The sequence below is a fragment of the Notolepis coatsorum genome (genome assembly GCF_963971535.1).
Source record: "Notolepis coatsorum genome assembly, chromosome: 14".
In the NCBI taxonomy this organism is placed as follows: Eukaryota; Metazoa; Chordata; class Actinopteri; order Aulopiformes; family Paralepididae; genus Notolepis; species Notolepis coatsorum.
In genome coordinates, this window is record NC_140178.1 from 39,877,693 (window position 1) to 39,905,524 (window position 27,832).

General features: G+C 42.1%; 1 protein-coding gene across 1 annotated transcript; it reads left to right on the forward strand.

Annotated features, from left to right (window-relative positions):
- Positions 1 to 1,097: 1,097 nt before the first annotated feature.
- Positions 1,098 to 17,236, forward strand: dctn5 (dynactin 5). Its single transcript, XM_084328517.1, has 7 exons — positions 1,098 to 1,116; positions 1,304 to 1,469; positions 1,642 to 1,710; positions 1,870 to 1,988; positions 2,233 to 2,344; positions 14,679 to 14,781; positions 15,447 to 17,236. Exons 2-7 carry the CDS (start codon positions 1,422 to 1,424, stop codon positions 15,542 to 15,544), a joined length of 549 nt encoding a protein of 182 aa, XP_084184643.1. The 5' UTR covers positions 1,098 to 1,116; positions 1,304 to 1,421; the 3' UTR covers positions 15,545 to 17,236.
- The last annotated feature ends 10,596 nt before the right edge of the window (positions 17,237 to 27,832 follow it).

Here is a 27,832-nt window from a genome sequence, read left to right on the forward strand (position 1 = left end):
AAAAATTTGGGTTTAGCACCTGTTTTTGTGGAGAGAGGGCCTGGTGCTGGCGGCCATGTTGGATTTCTCAATTTTGAGGCCTTATTTGACATTTTTGAGCTTGGTATACAGCATATTTGGATTCAGCACCCCTTAATACCCCTAGAAATGTTGTGTACCAAAAATAAACACGAAATGCCTTCAGCACTTTATACAAGCACATTTTCTGAAATTATGCCTAGTCTACTTATCATTGCGTGCACTTCTGCCCTGAGTGACCTACTAATAACACGCCGTGTAACCGCGTGTGTGTGCACGACTGCACCCCTGCTTGCAACCACCATCCCTTTTCTCCCCTACTATCACTACTCCAAAGCCGTGTAATGCCGCGTTCACGTGATTGATTGAAAACTTTATTAACAGATTGCAGAATGGGTACAATACAGTACAGCTCAATACACACAATTGTTAAGGGGATGCAGACCAGAGAAAGACTTTCGTCTTGTTTACATCAGGGTCCCCCATTTTCAATTCATCAGGACATATGACATACATGACATACAGATAGTCAGTACTGCTACATCTATACATTTATGACATACCAGATTTGCAAATACAGTACTGTTTGTGATACAAAAGGAGTCAAGAAAAGGGAGTATATACATTTGACTTAGAAACTGTACATTGGAGGAGGTTGGGTGGGGGGGGTTCCCACGTTACGTGGGAAGAAGCGGAAGAACCAGAGGACATCTCGTTGCTACAACTAGGAAGCATTCACGCGTTGACTCGATGAAACGCCCACATCCATACTTCCGCAATTCGTGCCGCGAAGTGGGAGATATCGGGGTCTATAAAAAAATCCCATTCCCATAATGTCCTAGTAGGAATTACCACTAGGAGGCTGACGTGAATGTTTTTTCCCAGTCGGAAGCTGGTTCTTCCGCTTCTTCCCACGTAACGTGAACGCGGCATAACACTACTCTATATATATTAACTTTACTTCCGGGTTTTACAGGAAACAACACAGAGTACAAGCCCAGACGCTCCGCCCACGCACAATCACACGTACGAGCCCCGAAGCCCCGTCCAGACGTTGGGCTTGCGCTCTGCAGATATACCCTAAACACGATCAACTGGGTGAGAAGATACACAGGCAAGACTAATCTATTAAGAAATGCATTAACGTTACTGTATTCAACGATTGGTTGATCATCGAGATAAGTAACGTTAGAATACAAATATAATATGTAGATATGGCAACGATATATAATGAAATTAAAACAAACACTTGTATTGCGCTTGACAAACGCTCTGTGGTCCGCAGGTAAGGTCTGGAGAGTCGGAAGAAGGGAGCGGTTGGGTTCGGGTTGACACTGCAGAGCAAAACAAAATAGAATTGTCTTCAAAAGAGAGCGTTCACTTTATCCACAACATCTCTAACAATGGAATTGTCTGAAATTCTATACAACAAAGCGGAGTACATTGAAACGGTAAAAAATTCCATTCACTCGCGAGATACTTATTGCTACATGGATAGCTAACATTGATGCCTTGCCAAAATATCTCACCCTATGATGATGATGATAATAATGATAATAATACCGGTATTTCTGTAGATGGGTGAGTTCCAGTTTAATCTGCATCGTTTTATTTTAATTGCAGGCGTCTGGCAACAAAGTGAGCAGACAGTCTGTGCTGTGTGGAAGTCAAAACATCGTCCTCAATGGCAAAGTGAGGAAAATATGGCCTAGATATGATTATGGAATATGATTGATTGCGGCTACCACAGCCTTCTTTACACTCACATGTACCCGTTGGCCATCATCATGGCACCTCTATCTCCCCTTCTCTCTGTCCATCTCTATTTCTTTCTGATTTTCTTTCCTACAGACTATTGTTATGAATGACTGCATCATCAGAGGAGACCTCGCCAACGTTAGGGTAGGCAGACATTGTGTTGTCAAGAGCCGGAGTGTCATCCGACCGCCTTTCAAAAAGTTCAGCAAAGGGTGAATAACTATTTTCCTCCACAATTCCGTTACCTACAGTAGATACTGTAATTTCCACACAGTCAGATGGTCACCAGAATGATGCCTGGGAAATGTATCGCATTAATATTCTTGAGTTGTGGATTTTCTGTGTTTTGTGGGGTTGTGTTGTGTGTGCCTATATTGAACCTTGACCCCCCCCCCTTGTTTTCTGTTGTTTCTACATCTTTCTCTCTCTCTCCCTCCTCCCATCCCTCTCCTCCAGAGTGGCTTTCTTCCCCCTGCACATCGGAGACCACGTCTTCATTGAGGAGGACTGCGTGGTTAACGCAGCACAGATAGGCTCTTACGTCCACATTGGCAAGAACTGTGTCATAGTGAGTCAAATACACACACACACACACACACAGGCCTGACAGACAGCAGACAACATCACAATGGTGCCATTCATTTTCAGTGAAAACAGGACGACAAAAGGAAACATTCATGCACTCTCTGCCTGTGATGCTCAACTCTTGTGGAATTTTACACTCCCTTTATGTTGTGTTGTTCATCACCTACCGTCTGCAGAGCCACATACATGCACACACACACACACACACATACACACACACATACATGGATAAATAATACATAGACACAGAGAAACTGAATTTGAACACATACCAGCAGTTTCTTTTCCCCAGTGCCAGAGGGTGCAGAGGAGTCCCATCACATGGAGCTCCTACATCAGCTGATGCAGTAGATAGAGGAGCATAGAGACTGTAGCCAGAGGAGTCCCATCACATGGAGCTCCTACATCAGCTGATGCAATAGATGGAGTAGCATAGAGACTGTAGCCAGAGGAGTCCCATCACATGGAGCTCCTACATCAGCTGATGCAGTAGATGGAGGAGCATAGAGACTGTAGCCAGAGGAGTCCCATCACATGGAGCTCCTACATCAGCTGATGCAGTAGATGGACGAGCATAGAGACTGTAGCCAGAGGAGCAGCAACATTGGGGGGACTTCCCTTCTTGTACACGGATCTGGATTTTAATTACTATTTGAAATGGATTAAAGATTCACTATAGAGGAATGTGTTAGACCCAACCACGTATATGGAATAAGCACTTAACCTAAGTGTTTCTAGTGTAGACTACACGATTCATTCTGGCACTGAGGATCGCGGCGGGTGCATGCTTGAGTCCATGTGGTCCTCACTTCAAATGATGGGAAATGTTAGTGCATCTTTTTATATATATTTGTTTATTGAATTTTCAGCGCAACCAACATTTACAAATGATATGTACTTGAAAGTTATCCATTAGGAACACCGAACAGAATACCAAAGACAACAGACATCAAAACAAAGTGACAGACAGACAAACCTTCCCCCTCCCCCCAAAAATACCTCAGTCAAAGGGTCTGGTTCAACCTGAGTACTACATATTTCAGAGAGTGTGTCAAAGATATTTTTCCAAAAGTCAACTAGGGATGGACAACTCCAACGCATGTGCACATGGTTTGCTGGGGACTGATTACATTGCGGACAATTAGGTTTCACATTTTTGTAAATTCTGGATAATCTCATTGGGGTCCAGTGAGCTTGTGGATGATTTTGCATTGGATGGCGAGCACAGATGGAAGAGGTGTGAACCTTTTTGAGTGCATTTTCCCACATGTCGTCAGATATCTCATCCCCCAATTCCTCCTCCCATGAGGACTTAATAATGTTTAAGGAGGTGGACTGTAATGAGCATAGCTGCCTATAGATTATCGACAGTGAGCCATTTAGAGTGGGAAGAGGGGTAAGAAAAGTGTAGAGTTGTGTTTCACCAGGAAGGGTGGGGAACCAAGTATCTAAACTGCGGACATAACTCCGGATCTGTAAAAACCTAAAGAAGTTACTTCTGAGGAGACGGTACTTAACTGATAGTTGTTCGAACGTAGCAAAGGTATTATCGTATAGAGATCTTTAAATCTTCTAATACCGAGACTAGTCCATGTTGAGAAAGCGCCATCAATCATAGATGGGGGGGGGGGAAGCCAGATTTGAGGCCACTGGAGCAGCAAAAGAGGTTGTCTGTAAGCTGAAGTGGCGTCTAGATTGGTTCCAAATCTTCATTGTTGATTTGACACATCGGGCGAGATAATTGATGGAAGGACTGATTCTAAACGTATTGCTAGGAGCTTGGCTAAAATTTTATGGTCGACATTTAGTAGGCTAATTGGATGATATGAAGCACAGTCTAGAGTGTCTTTTCCTTTTTTTATTTTTTTTAGAGAGATCGTGGCTAAGGTAAGAGTCTGTGGGAGAGTGGCATTTACAAATGCTTCATTGTACATTTAATTTAGAATAGGGGTTATCTTAGGAAAAAGCTTCTCGTATAACTCTGCTGTGTAGCCGTCTGGCCCTGGACTTTTCCCAGATTGAAGAGTTTTAACGGCCATAGACAGTTCTTCGGTAGTAAGTGGCTGTTCTAATTTTCCAACCAGATCCTGGCTAATTAAAGGTACATCGAGGGAATGGAAGAAATCATCCAATTCTGAGGTATCGGGTTCGTTTTCAGATGTATATAAAGATTGGTAGAAACACTTAAACTCGTTATCTTTGGGGTCTAAGGATATCCCAGACGATGTGCGAACTTTAGGAATCTGGTGTGAAGACGAGACCTGACGCAGCTTGTGAGCCAGTAATTTATTGGCTTTATCTCCTTGTTCGTAATAATTGCTTATAGATTTGACAAGCAGTTTAGTAACCTGATCTGTCAGTAATGTATCATGCTCTGCTTGCAAAGATAGACGCTCCTTATAAGCATCTGGAGATGGTGACGTCAGCATATATATTATCTAATTGAGCGATACTGCGCTTCAGCACAGATAGTCTGGTATTTTTAAGTTTTCTCTCATTCGGCATAAGAAATTATTTTGCCTAGATAGGCTTTCAAAGTTTCCCAGAGAGTCGATGCAGAAATTTTGGGTTCTATTTGTACTTAAAAAAAATCTATTTGGTTTGACACAAAATGTACATGATTGATTGATTGATTGAAAACTTTATTAACAGATTGCAGAATGGGTACAGTACAGTACAGCTCAATACATACAATTGTTAAGGGGATGCAGACCAGAGAAAGACTTTCGTCTTGTTTACATCAGGGTCCCCCATTTTCAATTCATCATAACATATATGACACACACGACATACAGATAGACAGTACTGCTACATCTATACATTTATGACATACCAGATTTGCAAATACAGTACTGTTTGTGATACAAAAAGTGTCCAGAAAAGAGTGTATATACACTTGACGTAGAAACTGTACATTGGAGGAGGTTGGGTAGGTGGGGTTGGGTGGGTGGGTGGGTGGGGGGGGGGACTGTACATTGGAGGTGGGGGGGGGGGGGGGGACACTGTACACTGTACATTGGAATACTGACAAAGCCGTACTTGGTAATTTACTGTACAACTGGGTTAGGACATTTGTAGGGGCCAGTTTCGAATTGCAGTCTCCCGTAGGTGTTCTTTGAGAGTGTTTTTGAAATTGGGTAGTGATTCACATTCCTTTACAGCTTTGGGTAGGGCGTTCCACATTGATGTGGCATAATTGCGAAACGTGTTTAGTCCCTTGTTTGAGCCGAATCTGGGTTTAACATGATTTGTGGAGCTCCCTCTGGTGTTGTGATCGTGGTATTCACTGACCTTTTGGAAGTATTTTGACATGTACATGGGTACCTTGGTCGTGTAGTGTATCTTGTAGACCAGGCCCATTGCAAGTTTCTGTACTCTGTCGTCTACTCTAAGCCATCCTAGGTTGTCAAAGTGGGCAGGGGTGAGGTGGGTTCTAGGAGTCAGGTCAAGCAGTAGTCTGATTAGTTTGTTTTGAGATGTTTGTAATTTGGTTTTTAGTGCCTTTGAGGTGCTTTGGTACCATGAGGTGCAAGCATAGTCGTAGTACCCTTGAATGAGTGCTCCTGCCAGAGTCTTCAGGGTATTCTTGTTTACCAGAGAGGAGATCCGGTACAAGAATCGAGTTTGTTGGTTGACTTTTTTATTACATTGGATGCCATTTTGTCACAGGAAAGATTAGCCTCTAGGATGGAACCCAGGTAGGTAATTTCATCTTTCCTTGTGACAATATTGTCACCCACTGTAACTGAGAAGCCGTCGGTCTTGCTACAAAGTCTTCCTTACTGAGCAGGTGGGTGTTCAAACGCCAACGTGGTCGTAGATTAATGGCAGCCTGAAAGACTACTACCAGGGTAACAGGGGCATGATCAGAAATATTGATTGGATTATACGAGCATGAAGATACGGAATGAAAAAGTCTGTCGTCTACAAGGAAGTAGTCTATACATGTAAAGGTGTGGTTGACTGGTGAGAAAAAAGAGTATACTTTACCAGATGGGTTAGACAATCTCCAAGGGTCAGAAACCGCATAATCAGACATAAAGGTCCGGACCACCCTAGCTGAGGTTGTCAGAGTAGTAGATTTAGTGGAAGAACGGTCCAAATGCGGTCCAAATGTGGTTCCAGCCAACGGTTAAAGTCACCTCCTACTATCAACATGTGGGAGGACATATCAGGGAGAGTGGTGAAAACGGATTTAAAAAAATCCCCATTGTCCCAGTTAGGAGCATAGATATTGACAAGAAGTACATTTGTGTTAAACAACCTACCACTGATAATTACGTATCTACCATTGCGGTCTGGAATCACATTGGAACATGTAAAAGGCACTGATCTGTGAATCAAAATAGCCACCCCCCTGGCCCTACTCTGAAATGAGGAATGGAACACTTGACCCACCCATCTGCATCTAAGACTGGAATGTTGTGAAACCTTAAGATGAGTCTCCTGCAGAAAAATAATATGAGCCTTTAATTGGTGAAGGTGGTGGAGCACCTTACTACATTTAACTGGGTTATTGATGCCCCTGCAATTCCAAGTGATAAAATTAAAACCACTTCCTCCAACCACGCTGGCTACACCTGGCTGAGTCGTGTCTTAACTCATTCAGCGCCAGCTATTCGACGGGGCCCATCATAGCAAGGCCACGCTTTAAAAGATAGGAGTGCGTCACCTTGTTTGTAGAACTATAACTATATTCTATATTATAGCTATGGATACAATACTATGGCCCATTTGACATCACCTATCTATCGTTCAATATGTGAAAAATAATAAATTGTTCCATCCATACGTTCCTGTGTTTATACCGTGGTGAATATACAGTAAGTATGGTTTTAGAGCGGTCTGGGGTAATTCCCGAAATGCTGAGTTATAGCCTTATACGTCAATTCTACTATAAATGTTGCCGTTTCTTGCCTGTACACGCTACTATTCCCAAATAAAATCTATGTCATAGGTATTATGTTTCATCATGAATGCATGAAAGGGGGGGAGTCGTTTCTGATTATTTGATTGCCACTAACGGCATTTCTATTGAACGCACTTTTATACCGATCAGCCCGATCGATATAAAAGCATTGCACGATCAAGCTAAAATTGACGTCAGTCTTACCTGTGATCGGGAGTATTCCAAAAATAATATTCCAATTGTTTGATCACCATCTGGTACATCCAATGTCCATTTGGTCCACGGCATAACCCACCACAACATATGGATCGGGGATATTTGACGCGCTTCAATGGAACCGGGAGAACCGCGCCACTCGCCCGACAAAGAAAACTGCGGCCGGAGATATTTGGCCGTTACACAGGCCAAGATACAAGGTTACAAAGGGTGCTCGATACTGCCGTCTAGCTGGATGTGGCCGGTATTGCACTTTGGCGATCTCAGACTCATTCCCTAAGGTAACACCAAGGTCCCTGGATGAATAATGAATACAAATATCGAATAAAAGAAATAACGATGAAAACCCGACTATACTCTGGTCTGGCGCTGAACGGTTGGCGAGTTAACCCGACTTTACTCGGGTCTGGCGTCCATTGAGTTAAGAAAGAGAAGACGTGTAAAGGACAGGATACCATGTAGACTAGAGATTTTGGTTGACATTGATTGTGCAAAAATAAGAACAAATAGTACAGTACAGAAAACACAAAATCAAAAAACAAGAACAAATAATACAGTACAAAAAACACAGAGAACACCCCTTCCCCCAAACCCTCCCTTGCCGAAGCATCTCCCCATGTGAGATGCAAGCAAACCCTAAATACAAAAAAAGCCTAGAGAAAAACGTGTTAACTAACCTTTACTCTATGCTACCTGAGATGAGTGACCATTGGTACAGAATAAATCGAACATGCCTGTGTGTATGGTTTACATTAGCAGACTGTGCCACAGCTGTGTGAACGACCAAACATTGGCACTATAGGTGGCTTATACCCACATAAAATAGTAGGCTACTGATGATAAACAATTAGAAAGCTGTATTCTTACTGTAGATAAAACAGAGGATAGGTTACATCATATACCTGTCTGCATTTAGTGTCACTTTACAGCAGGGAATCGGTTGTATAGCCTACTCACCCACGAAAGTAAGAAGTGAGAGAGTAACAGTATGCTAATTAGCCTGTCGACTAGCCTGCCAGTACAACCAGCTAACTGACCTTTAACTATCAAGGTACAACCAAATTGTGTATTGTGTTCTGTTAAGGTCAGTGGGTATAGCTTTGGACCTTATATTACCAGGGTTAGCGGTTCAATTCTCACTTTCACCATCCATACTAAAATGTACAGTATGCACTCATAACCAAATGGCACTGTTTTGACTAACTGCATCTTGCACAAATTGTAATAATTTAGACCTGGTTGACCTGATGGGAAGCTGCAGGGATCTCTCCATGGTCCTGATTGAATATTCAGTTTTCTGAAATATCTTATAGGTGTGGACAGGGGGCGTGTGTCCGTGTATGCCTTCTACGACGGAACTGCGTTTCCGCGTTCAAGTTTTGCGCTCTGATTGGCCAGGTCATGTGACATGTGCGCCTGCAAACTACCTGGCGTTCTATCGCCATGCTCTAAGACAAACTCTAACCTTAACCAACTTCGAACGAGCGCCTAAGCTTAACCGTCGGAATCAGGGCAGACGTTTTATCGCCATGCTCTAAGACAAACTCTAACCTTAACCAACTTCGAACGAGCGCCTAAGCTTAACCAGTGTAGAAACTTGCGGCCCCCCGATTGGGCGTACATGTCACATGACCAGAAATGACCTGGCCGCGTCTATGCCAAATACAACGCAGTTCGGGTTCCGGGTTCCTCTGATTGGCCACTAAGCCCACGTGACCGCGCGCTAGCACGCCCCCCTTATCGCCCGCTGCCGCGCTGTGAAGCGGAAGAGCCAGCAAGGCGACGCGAGGCGGTGGTTTCAGCAGCAGCGGCCGTCTTCTTCCGAGGCGGCTCGTTCTTATTAATCCCTAATGTCATGTATGTTGTGTATGTCATAAATGTCTATGAATTGAAAATGGGGGACCCTGATGTAAACAAGACGAAAGTCTTTCTCTGGTCTGCATCCCCTTAAGAATTGTGTGTATTGCGCCGTACTGTATTGTACCCATTCTGCAATCTGTTAAATAAAGTATTCATTCATTCATTCATTCATTTCTCCCCCACTACTCTCAAAAGTAACACTAAATAGATAAAGTACAACAACGCCAGACTCAAGAAACTGTGTTCCCTTTGGCGCAATACACACAATTGTTAAGGGGATGCAGACCAGAGAAAGACGTTTGTCTTGTTTAAATCAGGGTCCCCCATTTTCAATTCATATCGACATTTATGACATACACAACATACATGACAGCTTTGGCTGTTTGTACGATGAAACAAAGAACTTCTAAGATATACATTAACTTGGATTTCAGTGATATTCAGCAGTTATGTCAGTGTTCTTAAAAGCTTGTAGCATGTCATAAAAAAAAAAAACTCGCATCATTTGGGTATTTCTGAATGTTTTGGCATATGAGTCTATATAGGATGCATTTTTGTGTAATAGTTTGATCATAATACAGGACTAAGGAACATGGTATTTTTTTTATATATAGGACTACGGTATGTATAAAGAAACCATTTCTTCTTTCAGAAAGGCTGATATAAAGCTAATGTTTTGTGTAATTGTTATACTCTGAGGACCATTACATTTGTAGTATTAATCGTAGAATCATATCATATCAGTACCTTCAATAAAGAGTAGATCTGACTACTTTACTGAATTAACAATTACTGTGAATATCTCCAAACCACGCTCACAAACATTGAGTAACAATACCTTGGATGATGTAACTGATATGGATATTAGTCGCGCTACTGGAGAAAAAGACGCTGGTACCCTTGACAGTTAAAAAAAAATCACTTTATTCATTCCAGATGTAGCTTATTTTTCCAATCATATTGTACTGAACAAAGATTAGCAACACATTTTCTTGTGGTGAATTCCTGCCTGAACATTCAAGACATGCTGTATTGCGTGGGGCTTTTAGAGAGGAAGATCCGTAGGACGCCACAACGTCGATTCCTGAATGCAACCTCTTTGATAGAGGAGAGATTACACCCATGCAGCCTCGAGTGTCGTGTGCAGTGTAAACAAACATTGTTTATGAGAACACATCCAAAGGGAACACAGTTTCTTGAGTCTGGCGTTGTTGTACTTGATCTATTTAGTGTTACTTTTGGGAGTAGTGGGGGAGAAATGAATGAATAAATGAAAACTTTATTTAACAGATTGCAGAATGGGTACAATACAGTACGGCGCAATACACACAATTGTTAAGGGGATGCAGACCAGAAAAAGACTTTTGTCTTGTTTACATCAGGGTCCCCCATTTTCAATTCATATCGACATTTATGACATACACAACATACATGACATTAGGGATTAATAAGAACGAGCCGCCTCGGAAGAAGACGGCCGCTGCTGCTGAAACCACCTCCTCGCGTCGCCTCGCTGGCTCTTCCGCTTCACAGCGCGGCAGCGGGCGATAAGGGGGGCGTGCTAGCGCGCGGTCACGTGGGCTTAGTGGCCAATCAGAGGAACCCGGAAAGCAAACTGCGTTGTATTTGGCATAGAAGTGACCTGGCCAATCGGAAACGCAGTTCTGTTGTAGACGGCGGACAGGGGCCATTGGTCATGATGTTAGCATTTTCCAAAAGCTCAGTTTTAGCTCTGTTTTACACCTTCCACACGTATACCATCAAAACTAAATAATGACATACCTTGGAAGGCGTTTTTGAAAAGGTCAATTTTCAGTGACCTAAAACTCTGTTTGTCGTTTTCGTGTGGAAGGGAGGCCAAAACGCAAATACAATTCTAATAATAGTTCTTAACACTTTGATCGCCATGGTTAAATTCATAATTTACCATCCCTAGCCAGCTCTATTTGTCTATGGAGAAGTTCCCCTTCTTTGCAGGGCTATAACTTTTTAAATTCTATTGCTAAATTGACATTATTATGGCCCATTCAATGTCCTATATCCATTGTTCAGGGTGTAGCAACGTTATACTTTTTCATTCACATATTCATACTAAAATATGGTCTAAAGTATAAGAATGTTTTTATCGTTTTCTGCAGCTTTCTCCAGAACTTGATTTATAGCCCCAAATGCATTATATTGATGATCAAATACAGTTTGGTAGCGATCTGTGCCGATAAAAAATTTCAACTGGAGGTACTTCTAGAAGTTACTACGTATCATCTGATGATGGGCGGGGGGTCGTTTATAATTCCGTGGGCAACGTTATATCATTCACCTAGTGTGGGTCATATGATCATCAGAGCAGTTTATATGGAACACGTTAGAAAATAACGCTGGATCTTACCGTATCTTCCTCGCGCCGTTGGACGATCAGCTTGGAGTAGACAGTTTTCGATTATGGGATGTTGATCTAGATCAGGGGTGGCCAACCCGCGGCTCGCGAGCCGCATGCGGCTCTTTGCCCGTCAATGTGCGGCTCTTCCATCCATAATCATTCCATAAGGACGTAGAATAAACATTTACAATTTTTTTTTAAATGGTCCATTTGCATGTTCTTGGTATCTGAATCTAGGGACATATATGGATCAGTGTCAGAAATAGTGTGTCTGTTACTAGGCTTGAGTAAATTGTAATGAACCAAAGGAGAATATCAATTCTATTTAAACATTTTTTTTAAGCATTCTGGAAAGATGTGTCCCAACAATTATCAACACTCGTATTTTGGAATATACCTGTACACCCTGCGGTATTACTATTGAATGATGTTTTTGAGTTTGCAGTGAATCCACAACTAAAAAGATTGGTTTTATCGGGTATCACAGTAGCTAAAAAACTGATCGCATCACGTTGGTTTCAACCGGAAAAAATGTGCCGAAAAGTGTGGTTTCTTACATATCTTGATGTGATATATCAAGAAATATCTACAGCAAGAATTCTGGGGCTCAATGAATCCAAAATGTCAATGTGGTTAGAAGTGGTGGAGAGAATAAAAGCTAGCTTATAATGGTGGTGTCTGGTTAGGAGTGAGGGATAATGGAGGTACTATCCAAGAGGGGGTCTGGGAGGGGGGGGGGTTTGAGCTGGAGCATATGTGTGTAGGGTTTTAGAAAATAGGTATTAGGGGTATATTATATACTAACATTTATATAATTGTAATTTCGCTGGATATACACTGTATACGGCTAAAATGTTATTATAGACTATTTTTGTTTTATCCTGTTTCTGTACTTGCATATATTATAACCACCTTTACTGAAAGTTTCATTGTGTGTTGAGTACTGACTTTTAATAATTTTTTGTTTTGCAATAATAAAAAAAATATAAAAAAAAAAAAAACATTTTTTTTTATCTTTGACTGTAAATAACACCATGCTAAAATTGACAAGACCTGAAAAATCTAAGCAAATGAATAAAGGGAAGATGATTAAACAGAAGGTTTTGTAGATACAGTACTGAATTCTGCCATCTTTTTTATAATGTAAATTTCTCCACCATTTTTCATCATATTGCAACACCGTTTTTTGCAAGACGTTCACAGAAAGGTAGAGAAACTAACTGCGTTCTGTTTTATGGCAATAACGTTCAGGTTTGTGGGAGTTAATCCCAAAAAATAAGAGAAATTAAAAAGTAAATCCAGAAGTCAGATGATTGACAGGGGCTGGTGTGAGCTGGGTAGGGTAGTTTTTCGAAATTTGAAAGCCCTGAGTCTCTTCCTTCAAAAGACTACACTCACTTTTGGCTGTGCCACTTCCTCCTGTCAATATGCGCCGGTTTCCGACTCAATGCCCTGAGATTTCTATAATCTTATATTTCACTAATAACAGTTAAAATAATTGGTAAACAAACATAATGCTGAAAATATACACTTTTACTGTATATCTCGGGCTTAAGAGGTTAACCCTGTGAGGCCCAAATTAAAAAGAAATTAGCAACTTCAGAGGCCAGAGGGTGGGACATATAAACACATTTACTATCAAATAGCATTGTGAGGCTGAACAACAGGACCAATTGACTATACATGTGCTTAAAGGGGAACTATCTTATAAATGGCTTTTTTCAGTGTTTACCATTGTTTCTTAGCTATGTGGACTTATATTAATAGGATATATGTCTCTAATTCTCATATTGGCGAATTCTTCCAATTCTCCTCTCACAATATTCACCCTCACTAAACTGAGTCATCTGAAAATGTGCATATCTGTGATGTCAGAGATTTCTCAGCTGCATAATAATGTGGCAGTTGATGTGGCAGTTGGCACCAGGCCACACAGTAGTTGGAGCCCAGCCTCAAAACGGCTTAAGATCTTGAGGTAGAAAAATGCGGTTTTTAGTACTTGATTAGAAATACAAAACAATGCATTTAAAAAAAAAAAAAACCTAGGTGTTCCATAGACTCACAGGAATTGTGGAAAAGTGCCCAAATAGTGAAAGAAATAGTAAAATAGTTCCCCTTTAACATTTTTTAAATAAACATTATTTTTTTAAATGGCTAAAAGTGATTTTGTAATTTTGCAACCGTGGGTCTCACAGGGTACTTTTAACCCTGTGAGGCCCAAATAAAAAAGACATTAGCAACTTCAGAGGCCAGAGGGTGAGACCTATAAACACATGAAGGGTGCCGTGACTGAAAAAAAAGGTTGAGAAACGCTGGTATATGGTGTGGCTCTTTGTGGTACCACAGTAATTTTTTTGTGGCTCTTAGTCTCTGACTGGTTGGCCACCCCTGATCTAGATGAACCATTTCCAGGTTGTATAATACTATATACGTCCAAATAACGTTGTTTATTGAGTTAGGGCGAGCGATTGATTATCCAGTGTGTCGAGATGGAGTCCGGCTAACGATCGCGAGTGCCCAGACGAAATATGGATGAGCACTTCCTGTTTGGCGCGTCACTTCCTGTTGGCCGATCTGCCGATCGGCCACCAGATGGCGCTCTTGAACCGTTAGAGAGTTGAGTGGAGATCAGCAGTATATCTCAGGTCCCCGGAGGAGAAATATGATTTCGATCACAGATTTTTGAAATATTGATATCAAAGACATGTTACGGCGTCTTCGGCAGAATGAGCATGGCGGGCAATGACGAGTTACGGCATTTCCGGCGATTAAAGTGTTAAAAGTATCCATATACATTTACCATCTTGCATTCCCAGCAGCCTTAAAGTAAACCTCAAAATAACTAGAAGGATTTCAATTAATATTTGGCGTATGTTTGCTAGTGTGCATATTGGTTCTGTATTCTGTCACGTGTTCTACCGTCTCTGACTCTACATTGGACTGGATTGTCTCCAGGGTCGTCGGTGTGTGTTGAAGGACTGCTGTAAGATCTTAGACAACACAGTACTTCCTCCTGAGACTGTGGTCCCACCCTTTACCGTCTTCTCTGGATGCCCAGGTCAGATAACACACACACAAAGTAAATATTAGATTAACAGGAATAAATATTCAGGTCACTTACATCACTATACAGACAGACGCATGTCATGTTCAATTGACATTTTCAGTTCATATTTCAGGAATAGTTTTGTGAGAAATCTGACTTTACATTTGCTTTTTATAATCAATGTAGCATCACAATTGTGTATCACAATTCAGTGTAAAAAGAAAGAAAACACGATACAATAACACACATGGAGGATACATATTGATATATATTGTCCAGCGTTCCTCTAGTACTGAACTTCACTCATCCTCCTTCATCCTCTGCTTTCTTCTTGCTCTTCTACCTCTCGTCTCTCCTTCACTTCTCCGTCCTCCTCTCGTCCTTTCCCTCATCCATCCATCTCTTCTCCACCCCTTCTCACCCCCCCTTTTCTACACCCCTGTGCTCTCTCGCCTTCTTTCTTCTATCTCTTCCTCCATCCCTCTCCTCTTTCTTCTTCTCTGTCCACCTCCTGCTCTCTCTCTCTCTCCATTTCTTCATCTTCATTCCTTCTCTTTCTCATTCCTCCTCACCCACCCTTCCACTCTCCCCCTCCATCCTTCCCTCCCACCTCATTATCTCCGTCCTTCTCCCTCTCTCTCTCCTCGTATTCCCAAACACCCATCTCTCTCTCTCAGGTTTGTTTTCAGGGGAGCTCCCAGAGTGCACTCAGGACCTGATGATTGATGTGACCAAGAGCTACTATCAGAAGTTCCTGCCCCTCAGCCAGATCTAAGTCCCGCCCCCTAACCTTCAGCCACCCAATCAATCCCGGGCCGTGTTTGGGATCTCTCACCAGAGTGACGCGGACTGTTCCGGAACTCATCTCCTCTCCTTCACCAATCAGAGCCCCGAGTTTCTCTAGCCCAGGAAAAACATTTGTCTCTAGTTAAGAGTGTAGGACTACCTGTAGCAGCCCTTACTGCGCTCAGTAGATCCTGTTTACAGTGCTGGGGCACTGAGGAGGGTATCAAGTAATACGCTGAATGATGTGATCAATTATAACTATAAGATGGACGATTTGTCTCGCACTTCTACCAAGGTGCTTGAGTCATAAAAAGATTCAAAGGTAATACAAATACAGCGACAACAATGGAAGAAAATGTAATATAAAAAAAAAAAAAACGATTAAAAAAGATTGACTAAAATTGAACTTTTAAGCTGTTTTGGGAGAACCTCGATTTGAATGATTTTAGTGCTTTAGATGTGAGAAAGGCACGTTAAAGATAAACTATTATTATTCTTATTATCATCATATAAAAGGACATGTTCCAATTGATATCCTACTGAATAGAAAATTAAAATTAGTTGATCTATTCAGCCGTGTCTGCTTATTTGTGTAGTATGTTTACAATGTTCACAAATACTAGAGCCCATGGTATTTCCTGGTCAATGTCATGAGGAGAAACCGGGAGCTTCCCCGCAGGACTGCTGACTATCAGAGAGAGAAGAGAACCCTTGAGTTACATCTACAGCGTACTGTATCCTATGTATACAAGGTTCTCTCTCCCAGGAACCCAGACCCGTTTCTCTTTTAGCTCTCTCATCCAGTCTTGTTTGTGAAGGAAAGGAGATGAGGAAGGAAGGATAGGAGGCGAGGAGTGGAGGTGGTTGAGGAATCTTGGAACACAGCCTGTTTTTATTTTTCATCGGTGGACCAAACAGCAGAGACTAATGGGTGTGTGTGATCGGAGCCTCATGTAAGCCGTTGATGACATGAGACTTTGATTTTATTTTGATTTTTTATTTGACATTTAAAAAAATACAAGATTCCAGAAAACAAGACTTATTTCCATTGTGGTCCTTGGTCTCAGACACTGTACATCTGAATGACACACTCAGACGGAGTACATGAGACACTGTACATCTGAATGACACACTCAGACGGAGTACATGAGACACGACATCTGAATGACACACTCAGACAGAGTACATGAGACACTGTACATCTGAATGACACTCAGACGGAGTACATGAGACACTGTACATCTGAATGATACACCCAGACAGACGGAGTACATGAGACACTGCACATCTGATAAGGATATTTTATTAAAGCTGAATTTTTCTTTCTGCCTGCTTAGTAGATACAAGGTGTGGGGATGTGTGTGGATTTTAGTTTTCTGAAGCTTTTGTCATGCCATAAATGGTGTTATTTAAAACCACATTCTGCTTATATTTGTCATGTTTCAGGTGATGGAAGATCAGATTTAATGTAAAGTTGGTTCCACTATGACCTGCGTTGGGTTTGTAAAGGTGATCTGTGTGTTTTGCTTGGCGCTGTGTGTTCATATAACAGCCGTGACCAACATCTCCATATAAACTCAAGTACAACAAACAAATGAAGTGTAATGTGGAGATAGGTCTGGCAATGCAAGACTACAATTAAATAAAATGCTTGTGAATATAAGCTTATAAATATGCTTCATATGAGTGTCTTCCTAATTTATTTTCATTTTAATCAAATCAAATTTATTTGTAAGGCCCGACAACACGTTAATGTCCCCATGGGCCGGATACGTCTTCTTTAAACAAGTCAAGAAGAAAACATCACAATAAGGAAGAACAAAACAAGAACACCATAAAGTTAAAAAAAAAAAAAAAATGCAACACTCCCAGACATACACCACGTCCACGCGAAGGTAAGGAAAAACTCACTAAAACCTAGCAATAGGAAAAAAATGCACCAGGCAGTGTGGAGGAGAGAAACCTTAGAAGGGCCATACAAGGGGGGATCTCCCTTAGATGTTGGTGATAGCAGTGTTGCAATAAAACAAGCGGACAGTTGGTAGGCATGCACTCATGTGTAGTGAAACACATAAGTGCATGCGATACCAACTGAACATTTTGAAATATTAAAGATAGAGCTGATAGCGATAGAAACTGAACATTTTGAAAGATTAAAGATGGAGCTGATAGCGGATCTATTTGAGGCGAAGGGGCGGCGCAGATAGGGTCGCTTCATCACGGGACGTCCAACACTCCGAGACAGCCACTCACAGGGAGACGGGACAGGCGTTAGACAGTTTGCGTTATTGTGATGGGCGGACATAGCAATAGATACAAGTGGTAAGCATATATGTGAATAGAATAGATATATGTAGTAGGCATATTATGTGAATAGAATAGAAGTACTTAACCCAGCAATGAACGTCTGAACCACGTTGACAGAAGACGGTAAGAAGCTGATCCATGGCCTCGGTGGTGCACGTAGAACAGTCACTGCAATCTTGGCCAAGGCCCCCGAGACATCCACCACATTGGTCAGCACTACGAGACAACGACTCAGAGAGAGGGGGGGGTTAGAGAGTTCCCATGTTTGTAGTGGGCGGAGATGGAGCAATAAATACATGTAGTGAGCATAAGCATATACATGGTGACAGTGGAATCATAGTATATAAGAAAATTGTGAAATTGAGTAATAGATAGAACTACTGCAAGCGTATGGATACAGGATGAGATACAAGACAATAGCTCAGGGCCGTATGCCCCGGGGGGCAGGAGAAGCCGCTCAGAAGGTTCAGCACTGCAGGCCAGACAGAAGGCAGTATGAAGCTGTTCCATGGGACCGGTTGAGACAGAGACAGAGGTTAAAAAGGTTCTCCCATGTGTGCAGAAAAGCAGACATGGGAGCAAATAGACATCCTAACTAAACTAGACAGATTAATCTAAGGGTCAGTCCCCGACCAGGTGAGATCAGGGTAGGTTGAAGGAGAGAGAGAAAAGATGGGTCTTAAGCAGGGATTTAAAAGCTTCGACAGAAGCTTAACACTTTGAGGACCGTTCGTCACCGTCTAATATGGTGCTGGAGGACAGAGGTTTGTCAACAAACCGATGTGTCTTTGTATAGCTATATCTATACTTTATAGTATTGCTATCTGTCCATTCTCATTGTCACTTGAGTGCATAAACCGTCGCTTCATAATGGCTTAAAGAAAATAAAAATCCATCGGTTGGTTATCATTTTATAGCGTCGTGAATATAAGCTTTATCGCAGTTTTCGTCTCATATTTTTTCTGGAAAGCTAGTTATAGGGCTAAAGGCTAATAACGTTATATTGAACGGCATTTCTGTTGTATATATACGAATGAAATAAAACAAACTGCTTATCATCCGGACTATTCCAGAGCATCTATGGATGAAATGGGGGCGGCGGGAGACGCCGATTAGTATTATTGATTAGCAATAGTGTCTGTGCAAGTAGCCACATTCACAGATCGATTGCTTGCGTTTTACAACAAGCTCCAATCCGGCTATAATTTGGGTGAAGAGGGTCCTACCGTCAGCCCATGTGATCGCCGGCAGCATTTCCTCATTATTCCTCAGCATCTGGTAGATCGATATGTCCATTGGCTGATCATAAATCCCATTATTCCAGGCTGAAATCTGCGCTTTGAACCGTGATCAACGGTGCAGGCTGTTCGTTTGGGATCAGGCTAAAATGAAACGCCCATAGACGGGGAAAAAAAATCCACTCGCCCACAATGATACTGCAGTGGAGCGATGGCGCCCCTAAGAGGATCTGGCCGGTATTGCATATCGCCGATTTCACAGAGGCGGGTATATCTGCAGAGTCGATGGGGGATGTTGATTCGGTTATTAATATAACAATAACAACTTGCCACGAGTTAACTCGTGGCTCTGGTCCTCAACGCATGGCACCGAAACCCGAGTTAACTCGTGGCCGGTCCTCAAAGTGTTAATGCATAAGAGATCACAGGGACATACGGTTCTGGTCCTTGGCCACACAGCCATAGATGGTAATTTTTTTCCCATGTCACCCTTTCCTGTTCCCAGGGAAGGAACTCCCTAAATAGGTCAAAAGTACCTTAAAGGAACATGCCAACATTATGGGAAATGTGCTGTTGTGGAATATTTTAAATGGGCCAAGACAGTGAACTGTAGAAATTCAGATGTGTCAAATTGTATATAAAAATAGAACATAGTTTATTTCTGTTTCGGTGGCCACATAAAATGTATCCTCAGTTTACTACACAAGTTGTACACACAAGCGTCTGACCAGAAAGTGAGAGAGCTCTGGCCAGACTGAATGACAAATAAAAACAAAGATGGGTTTAGGGGGTTTGCCGTGTCTCACACAAGACTGATATGAAGACAATAAGAAAAAAGAACAAGGTGTGATTTACTTGGACGTCTCATATCTAAGTCAAGCTGTCCTGGGCCTTGGCCGTTGTTTAAAGAACACTGCCAGACTGTCGCCTAGTGTCTTGAGTAGTTAAACTAAAAGCTTTGTACAGAGAAATATGTATTTATAACAGAGCTATGAAACATGTCCAATAAGCTGTACAAATGATGTAACAAATTACCATTACAGTGCTTACCGTCTTCTCCAGAGTCGGACAAGAAGATGGATACCAATTTCCTGATGATATACAGCATAGTGATGAAGGATGATAGACAGCGTAGTGATGAAGGATAACACAAGGATGATAGACAGCATAGTGATGAAGGATGATAGACAGTGTAGTGATGAAGGATGACAGACAAGGATGATAGACAGCTTAGTGGTGAAGGATGACAGACAAGGATGATAAACAGCATAGTGATGAAGGATGATAGACAACATAGTGGTGAAGGATGATAAGACAACATAGTGGTGAAAGATGATAAACAGCATAGTGGTGAAGGATGATAAACAGCATAGTGGTGAAGGATGATAAATTGCGTAGTGGTGAAGGATGATAAACAGCATAGTGGTGAAGGATGATAAACAGCATAGTGGTGAAGGATGATAGACAGCATAGTGGTGAAGGATGATAAACAGCGTAGTGGTGAAGGATGATAAACAGCATAGTGGTGAAGGTGCGGCTACGTGGCGCAGTGGGCAAGGCGCTCGCAACGAATGCTGGAGACTGAGCTCGAACAGGATGCCTCCTGTTCGAGCCCCGCTCTCCACATTGCTTTCAGTTTAGCTGGTCGTCCACAGTAATACACATTGGCCGTATTACGGGGAGGGAAACTGAAGGGTGGGGATCGGGCGTTGTGGACAGCGACTCCTACAGGTCGGTTGGTGCGCCTGCGCAGTAGAATCAAGAAGCGACGGGGGCGGGGCCCCTCCAAAGCCCAGACCCCCGACGCTGAAAGATCGAGCCGCGCAGGTGAAAAGATGCAACGGCTGTTACCTCGAGTATCGGAGGGGACTCGTGCTATGTATGACTTAGTCCACATTGCAGCCGGCTTGTGGGAGGCAAGAAACAACGTTCGAAGACAGGGGAGGGTTGAATTGGGCGATATGAAAATTGGGATGGGAGAAAAATAGAAAAATGGGAGAAAAAGTGGATCAAAAAACAGCATAGTGGTGAAGGATGATAAACAGCATAGTGGTGAAGGATGATAAACAGCATAGTGGTGAAAGATGATAAACAGCATAGTGGTGAAGGATGATAAACAGCATAGTGGTGAAGGATGATAAACAGCGTAGTGGTGAAGGATGATAGACAGCATAGTGGTGAAGGATGATAGACAGCATAGTGGTGAAGGATGATAGACAGCATAGTGGTGAAGGATGATAAATTGCGTAGTGGTGAAGGATGATACACAGCGTAGTGTTGAAGGATGATAAACAGCGTAGTGGTGAAGGATGATAAACAGCATAGTGGTGAAGGATGATAGACAGCATAGTGGTGAAGGATGATAGACAGCATAGTGGTGAAGGATGATAGACAGCATAGTGGTGAAGGATGATAAATTGCGTAGTGGTGAAGGATGATACACAGCGTAGTGTTGAAGGATGATAAACAGCGTAGTGGTGAAGGATGATAAACAGCATAGTGGTGAAGGATGATACACAGCGTAGTGTTGAAGGATGATAGACAGCATTGTGGTGAAGGATGACAGACAGCATAGTGATGAAGAACACTATCACTCTGCCATTTCAACACCACTTTTCTTCCCACTGTTAATATCAAGGTACCGTACAGGTCTTAACTAATTAAATTAATTGTATTTGGGTATTTGTAGATTTGCCTGCACATTTCAAAGAAATGCTTGATCATTATGAAATACTAGTTGTGTTGCTCTAATGCCATCCAGTGGCCTACAATGGAGGTGCTACAGAAGATAAACAGAAGAGTCTAATCAACAGTGTTTGGGAAACTACTCTAAACCTGTAGTTTACCAAACTACTATCTGCTGCACAAATCTTAACTACACAACTTAACTACTAACCAAATACAAACTAACACAATATGAAAAAGTAATTCAGCTACATCCAAACTGCATTGCAGACAATCATCATGAAACTGGAATCTCATTTTGTTAAATGGAGTAACAACTGAACTGGATGAGTGTGGGTGTGTTTGATTTATGGACTAGGGAAGGTAAATCCTCATACATACTCCAAGGTGTGTTTGGGGACAGGGTGCAGTAGTTGAAGTGGAATCAGGAAAATGGTACATTCCAAGGGAAATGTGTAGTTTGTAATCAACTACCTTAAAGGAACACAACAACATTATGGGAAATGCGCGAACAGTCTTCTCCAGAGTCAGACAAGAAGATAGATACCAATTTCCTTTCTGTATTCAGTAAAAAGCTATCCTAGCTTAGCACACATTAATGGAAGAGGACACGGACCAGCTAGCCTAGCTGTTGGCCAAAAGCTAAGCTTTAACACTTTGAGTGCCGGACCCGAGTATAGTCGGGTTAACTCGCCGAACGTTTGGCGCCAGACCCGAGTATAATCGGGTTTTGGTCGTTATTTCTTTTATTCACTATTTCCATTCATAATCCATCGAGGGAGCTTGATGTTATCATTGGGAATGGGTCTGAGATCGCAAACGTCCAATACCGCCGCCTGCCGCCTTGCGGCCGGTATTGCACATCCTTGGAAACTCTCTGGCTTGGTCTGTCCATCGATCTAAAAAGTCCGGTCCGGGTTTTCCTCGTCCGGCAGGACAAGCGTTTATAATGCATGGATTGAGGAGAATCAAGGACTCCCTGTTCATGTTCTTTGGTGGATTATGTTGGCAACACGATCGACATCAATACTTGGAATGGCGATCAGATAATTGGAATTTTCTTTTTGGAGCTCATCCTATAAGGGCTATATGGTATCAATCTTGCATTGATTGAAGAATCCCTTCCCCGCGATCCGAACGTATGTGTGTAATGTGTGTGTGTAACCAGTGGTGCAGTCGTAATATGGGAACTGGTAACACGCCACACCACGTGCACGCGCGCACAGAACTGATTTATACACACACACGCACGCACACACACGCACACACACAAGCGCATATACGCAAGTGCAATCTTTCTATCATACAAGCTCTTCTTGCTCTCTATTTGTGTGAATGTGCGCGTGGAAAGCTGGCGCGCAGCACAGACGCTTGATTCAATATCATAAGCAGGTAGACCCCCATCACGAATTCCGAGCCACATTAGTATTCACCTCCACTGCCTGTGTCACACAGAATGAAGGGGGAGATGCATTCAGATAGCCAACACCCAGACACTTAGTCTACCTGCGCTTTTTGTTATGTAAAACGGTGGCCGGGTACTTAGTCACAACGAATGGATACAGCGCATTTTTGTGTGCGCGTACACGCGAGTACACATCCGTGCGCGATCGCGCGTACTTCTGCCTCAGTGATCTGGTAACACGGCGTGTAACCGCGTGTGACCACGACTGCACCACTGTGTGTAACGTATTCCGTTGGTGACAATCGAACTATCCCCCCCCCCCACCCTTTCACGCATTAATGATGAAACATAATACCGATAATATAGTGTTGATTTCAGATTGATTGTTGATACAGGCGAGGAACGCCACGGTTTCTAGTGAAATGCACTAAGACTAAACGCTGCATAGCGGCGTTTCCTGGGATTACACAGAATTACTCTACATTTACATTTACATTTAGTCATTTAGCTGACGCTTTTATCCAAAGCGACTTACAAGTTCTGTACGACAAGCCATCAGGAAGGGCACAACTCTATCAGCTGAGCAACAATGTTCATCAAAGTGTTGAGTGCTACAGTGTAGGTTAGTTTATTAGGACAAGTGCATGACAGTACGGTTAGTTAGGGTTAGATTTTTTTTTTTTTATTGTTTTTTTTTTTTTTAAACTATACTCATATTCACCACGGTATAAAACGGGAATGTATGGATGAAAAGATTATTTCTTTTTCACAAATTGAACGATAGATACTCGATGTCAAATGGGCAATAGTTTTATATCCATAGCTATGATATTTTATAAAGTTTAGCCATAGGCGGCGGGTGAGCTGGACATTAGGGTAGGCTATAGATGGGATGGGACTCGCGCGGAGCGCACAAAATGTTTCCTTTTTCTTTTTTGCTTGCACGCAAACGGTGCTGTCCAGGTTCTGATTTCATACAATACACACACCCACTAGGCTACTACAGCGAGCCCCACTCATTTCATATAGTGCAAATTAATTGTTCAAATGAAGACATCCAATATGATTAACCATTGTCTTACCTTAATGCAAAAAAAATGCGACGTTTCGCGCATCAATGATCTTTTCTGCTTTAAGTTTGTCTGTGAGATCACTTTCAATGTGAAGCTGATTTGAAAACAATGTACATAGTAGCTCTAAAAAGTTTCCACGATTTGATTAACTCTGACTCAGTCTCATCATGCCCTCGTAGAGCAAGCCCTTGGCCTCAGGTGATCCGTGTTATGCCCAGGCGGCATGTAACTTGGAATGGAGTTCCAGGTCTTGGCAGCTCTCACGGAGAGGGCTGATTTGCTAAATGTACTTGTCCTTAACACATTCAGGGCCATTTGGATCAGTCTAATATCACTCTAGACGGCCAGCATTTCTAAACAGACTTGCATAGTCCGTGAGGCTGTTTGTAGAGCTAAATCTATACTTTATAGTATTGCTATCTGTCCATTCTCATTGTCAATTGACACCATAAACCGTCCCTTCAAAATGGCTTAAAGAAATAATTTTTTCATCAATACGTTCTCATTTTATAGCATCTTGAATATAAGCGTTATATGGGATCTGGTCTAGTATATTTCCTGGAAGGCGAGATACAGGGCGCTAAGCTACTAACGTTAAATCCAATGGTATTTCGGCTATAGAGAAGCTACAGTTAAAAATCAAACTGCATATGATCGGTATGATGGTCCACCATGAATGCATGAAAGGGGGGGGGGGGAGACGTCGTTTCTGATTATTGATTACCAATAACCGCGTTAGCCTCAGTAGCCACATTCGCTGATCGGGTGGATGGCTATCATAACATCAATATCATAATATCAAGGCCTTTTACGTGAAAAATATCTTACCGTGGGCCGGTTGGATCCCCCAAAGGATTTCCCAGTTATCGATCGCCATCTGGTAGATCGATATGTCCATTGGCTGATCATATATTCCTTTACTGCACACTGAAATCCACGTCCTAAAACGTATTCCGTGCTACATGCTATAGGCATAGCTTCAGGTTAGCAGAAAACTACATTGGAGATCCAGAAAAAACAACAACAACAACTTTTGCCACAGGGAACACTGCATTATCGAGATAGCGCCCCTAAGAGGATCTGGCCGGTAATGCACTTTTTCGAATTCAAAGAGTAGGGTACTTCTGCAGTGCTGCTCGGTGACATCGAGTAGGTTATTAAAATGGAATAAAAGCCAAAACAACCATCTAGCGGTGGATCCGAAACACGGACATCTCCGTGGTTGGCCGGGAAACGGTTAATGGAACAGCCAAGTCACCCGGTACCACAACAGTTCTGGTGAACCTGGAGGTGAAAAATCGAAAAGTGGGGGTGGGGCTAGACCATGGAGGATTTTGAAGACCAGACTGGCATCGGTTAGTTTGATGATGCAGCGTGATTGGTTACTGCCTGCAGTCTGGAATGTTAAAACGGCCACCACACCTACTGCCATTGACACCTTGGTTGGCCGACCCTTGCGTATTGTCACCACCGGGCTGCAGCAGCCCACACACACACGATATCGTAGCCTAGACTGCCTATAATAATGCGCAGACTGGGGCTGCTGGTTTGGGTCGGCATAGCCTCGCCTGGCCTTACATACCCGCCGCCTATGGTTTTAGCCCTGCAAACACCGCCATGTATCCCTATTCTTTAAAGCGCTGGCATTCTTACCACACGGCCCACAGCGACCTCTGCCGCTGAAAGTTAAGCTAGGCTATCGTCCGTATCCGCTTCCATCCATTTGTGCTGAGCCTGACGGCTTCCCACTGAAAGAGAAAATTGGCATCAGTCTTCTTATCCGACTACATGTAGTTAACTACTCCTCAACACTGCTAGTCAAGCCTCTAATCTGCAATGCCATCTGGATAATAAACTGGACTGTGAAGTGGAAACTGACTTTGTAGTCACTGTGGTGATTTTACAGGTAGACCTACATATGGACTTGTCATAAATTATATTATATAATGAAACATGGTTTAACACGTGAAAAAGGTCAAATAAAAATGTCCACAAATTCAATCTCCAGTTCATTATCAGTTATACATCACAGATACGTCTTGAGTTCTGTTTTTTATGTTTATTAAAGTTAAATTCTAAATCCATTTTAAAGTGGATTTTCATTTTAATTTCCTGCAGGGATGCAGTGGATGACACACCCAAACGCATTTTACGCAACTTTTTAATTTAATTTTGTTAATGTTAATCTTTATTGAAATGCATCACCTACATTATAGTACTACCGAACCTTTCTGAATAAATAAAACAAAATACTATTCCTTTATTGATCCCTTTGGCGAAATTCATGAGTTGGCCATTAATGAAGTCAATGATGTCACCATGACAATCAACAGGGGTTCGTGGTTTTTCGGTACGGCTGATGTAGAAACTAAGCGGAAGTGTGTCAAGGGCAGATAACTGGCCTGCGTGTCGCCTGCCTCATTTGTCAGTCTAGGTCGTTTGGCTCTCCTCCAGATCTGTCAAGAGTACCCAGAATAACATACCTTTGTGTTCGGCACAAATCGGCAATAATAAATGACGCAGAATAATGGTACCTGGCTGAAACTACCACCCGACAGCACAAACAAAACTAATGTCTCATTCAAAATGGATTGGAACAAGAGCATACAGAAAATACAAGTTATCATAAAATTACAATATTGCATCAGAACAGAGTATACTGTGGAATTACTAACTGTTGCTGCTTACACTTCAACATTCCGTATGACGGGGAAAGAACCACCAAATAAAAAAATGTATGACATTTCTTTTTTAATGAAACATAGTACATCAAATTGCAATTCAATGGTTTTTTTTATTTCTTTTACAAGGTGAACCACATATATCATACCAACACCTAAATGTTTAGTATATAGATTAGCCATTTATTACTTTTTAAACAATAAGTATCAAGGAACAGCTGATAATAGTGTTGGCTCCAGAGAGACGTGACATGAGTCGACCTCGCATAGTGCCCACTCATGCGATGTGGATGAAGACCTTTGATTGGTTGAGGGGCAGAGAGGAGAAAAAGAAAATAAAAGTAATTGCCCCCTGCTACTGAGACAGCTTCGTCAATGGGGCCAGCACTGCAAGTAGGAATACCGAGTCATATCGATGTGGCACAAGTCTGTTCCGTCATGTGACAAAGAGTACATATATAATCTCTTTGGGGTATGAAGAGAAAAAGGGAAAAAAAGTGCAGCAAACCTGCAGTTAATTTTTTCAGATGAGGTTAGAGCACCGTTGCCCTCTTAGATCACCTGCATTTACAGATCAGAGGTTCTTTGTACCGTCAGCAAACTTGACTGCACATGACTCTTCTGCTATATTCTTCAGATTTGTCCAACCAACAATCCTCATTACTATGCTACTCCCAAACCTGGACACATAATTATAATAACGCCCCTCGTTTCGGCCTGTGCCAAATAGAAATGTTAGACCAAAAGAAAATAAATTTTAGTGATTAAATATTAATAGAATTTATCCTAGTTCCTTTTAGTCAAGCTAGCCGGTGACTGCATCATACGAATTGCAAAACTGAACAGGAGTGAAATATTTGACCATAATGTAACAGAAGTCAAAAACTG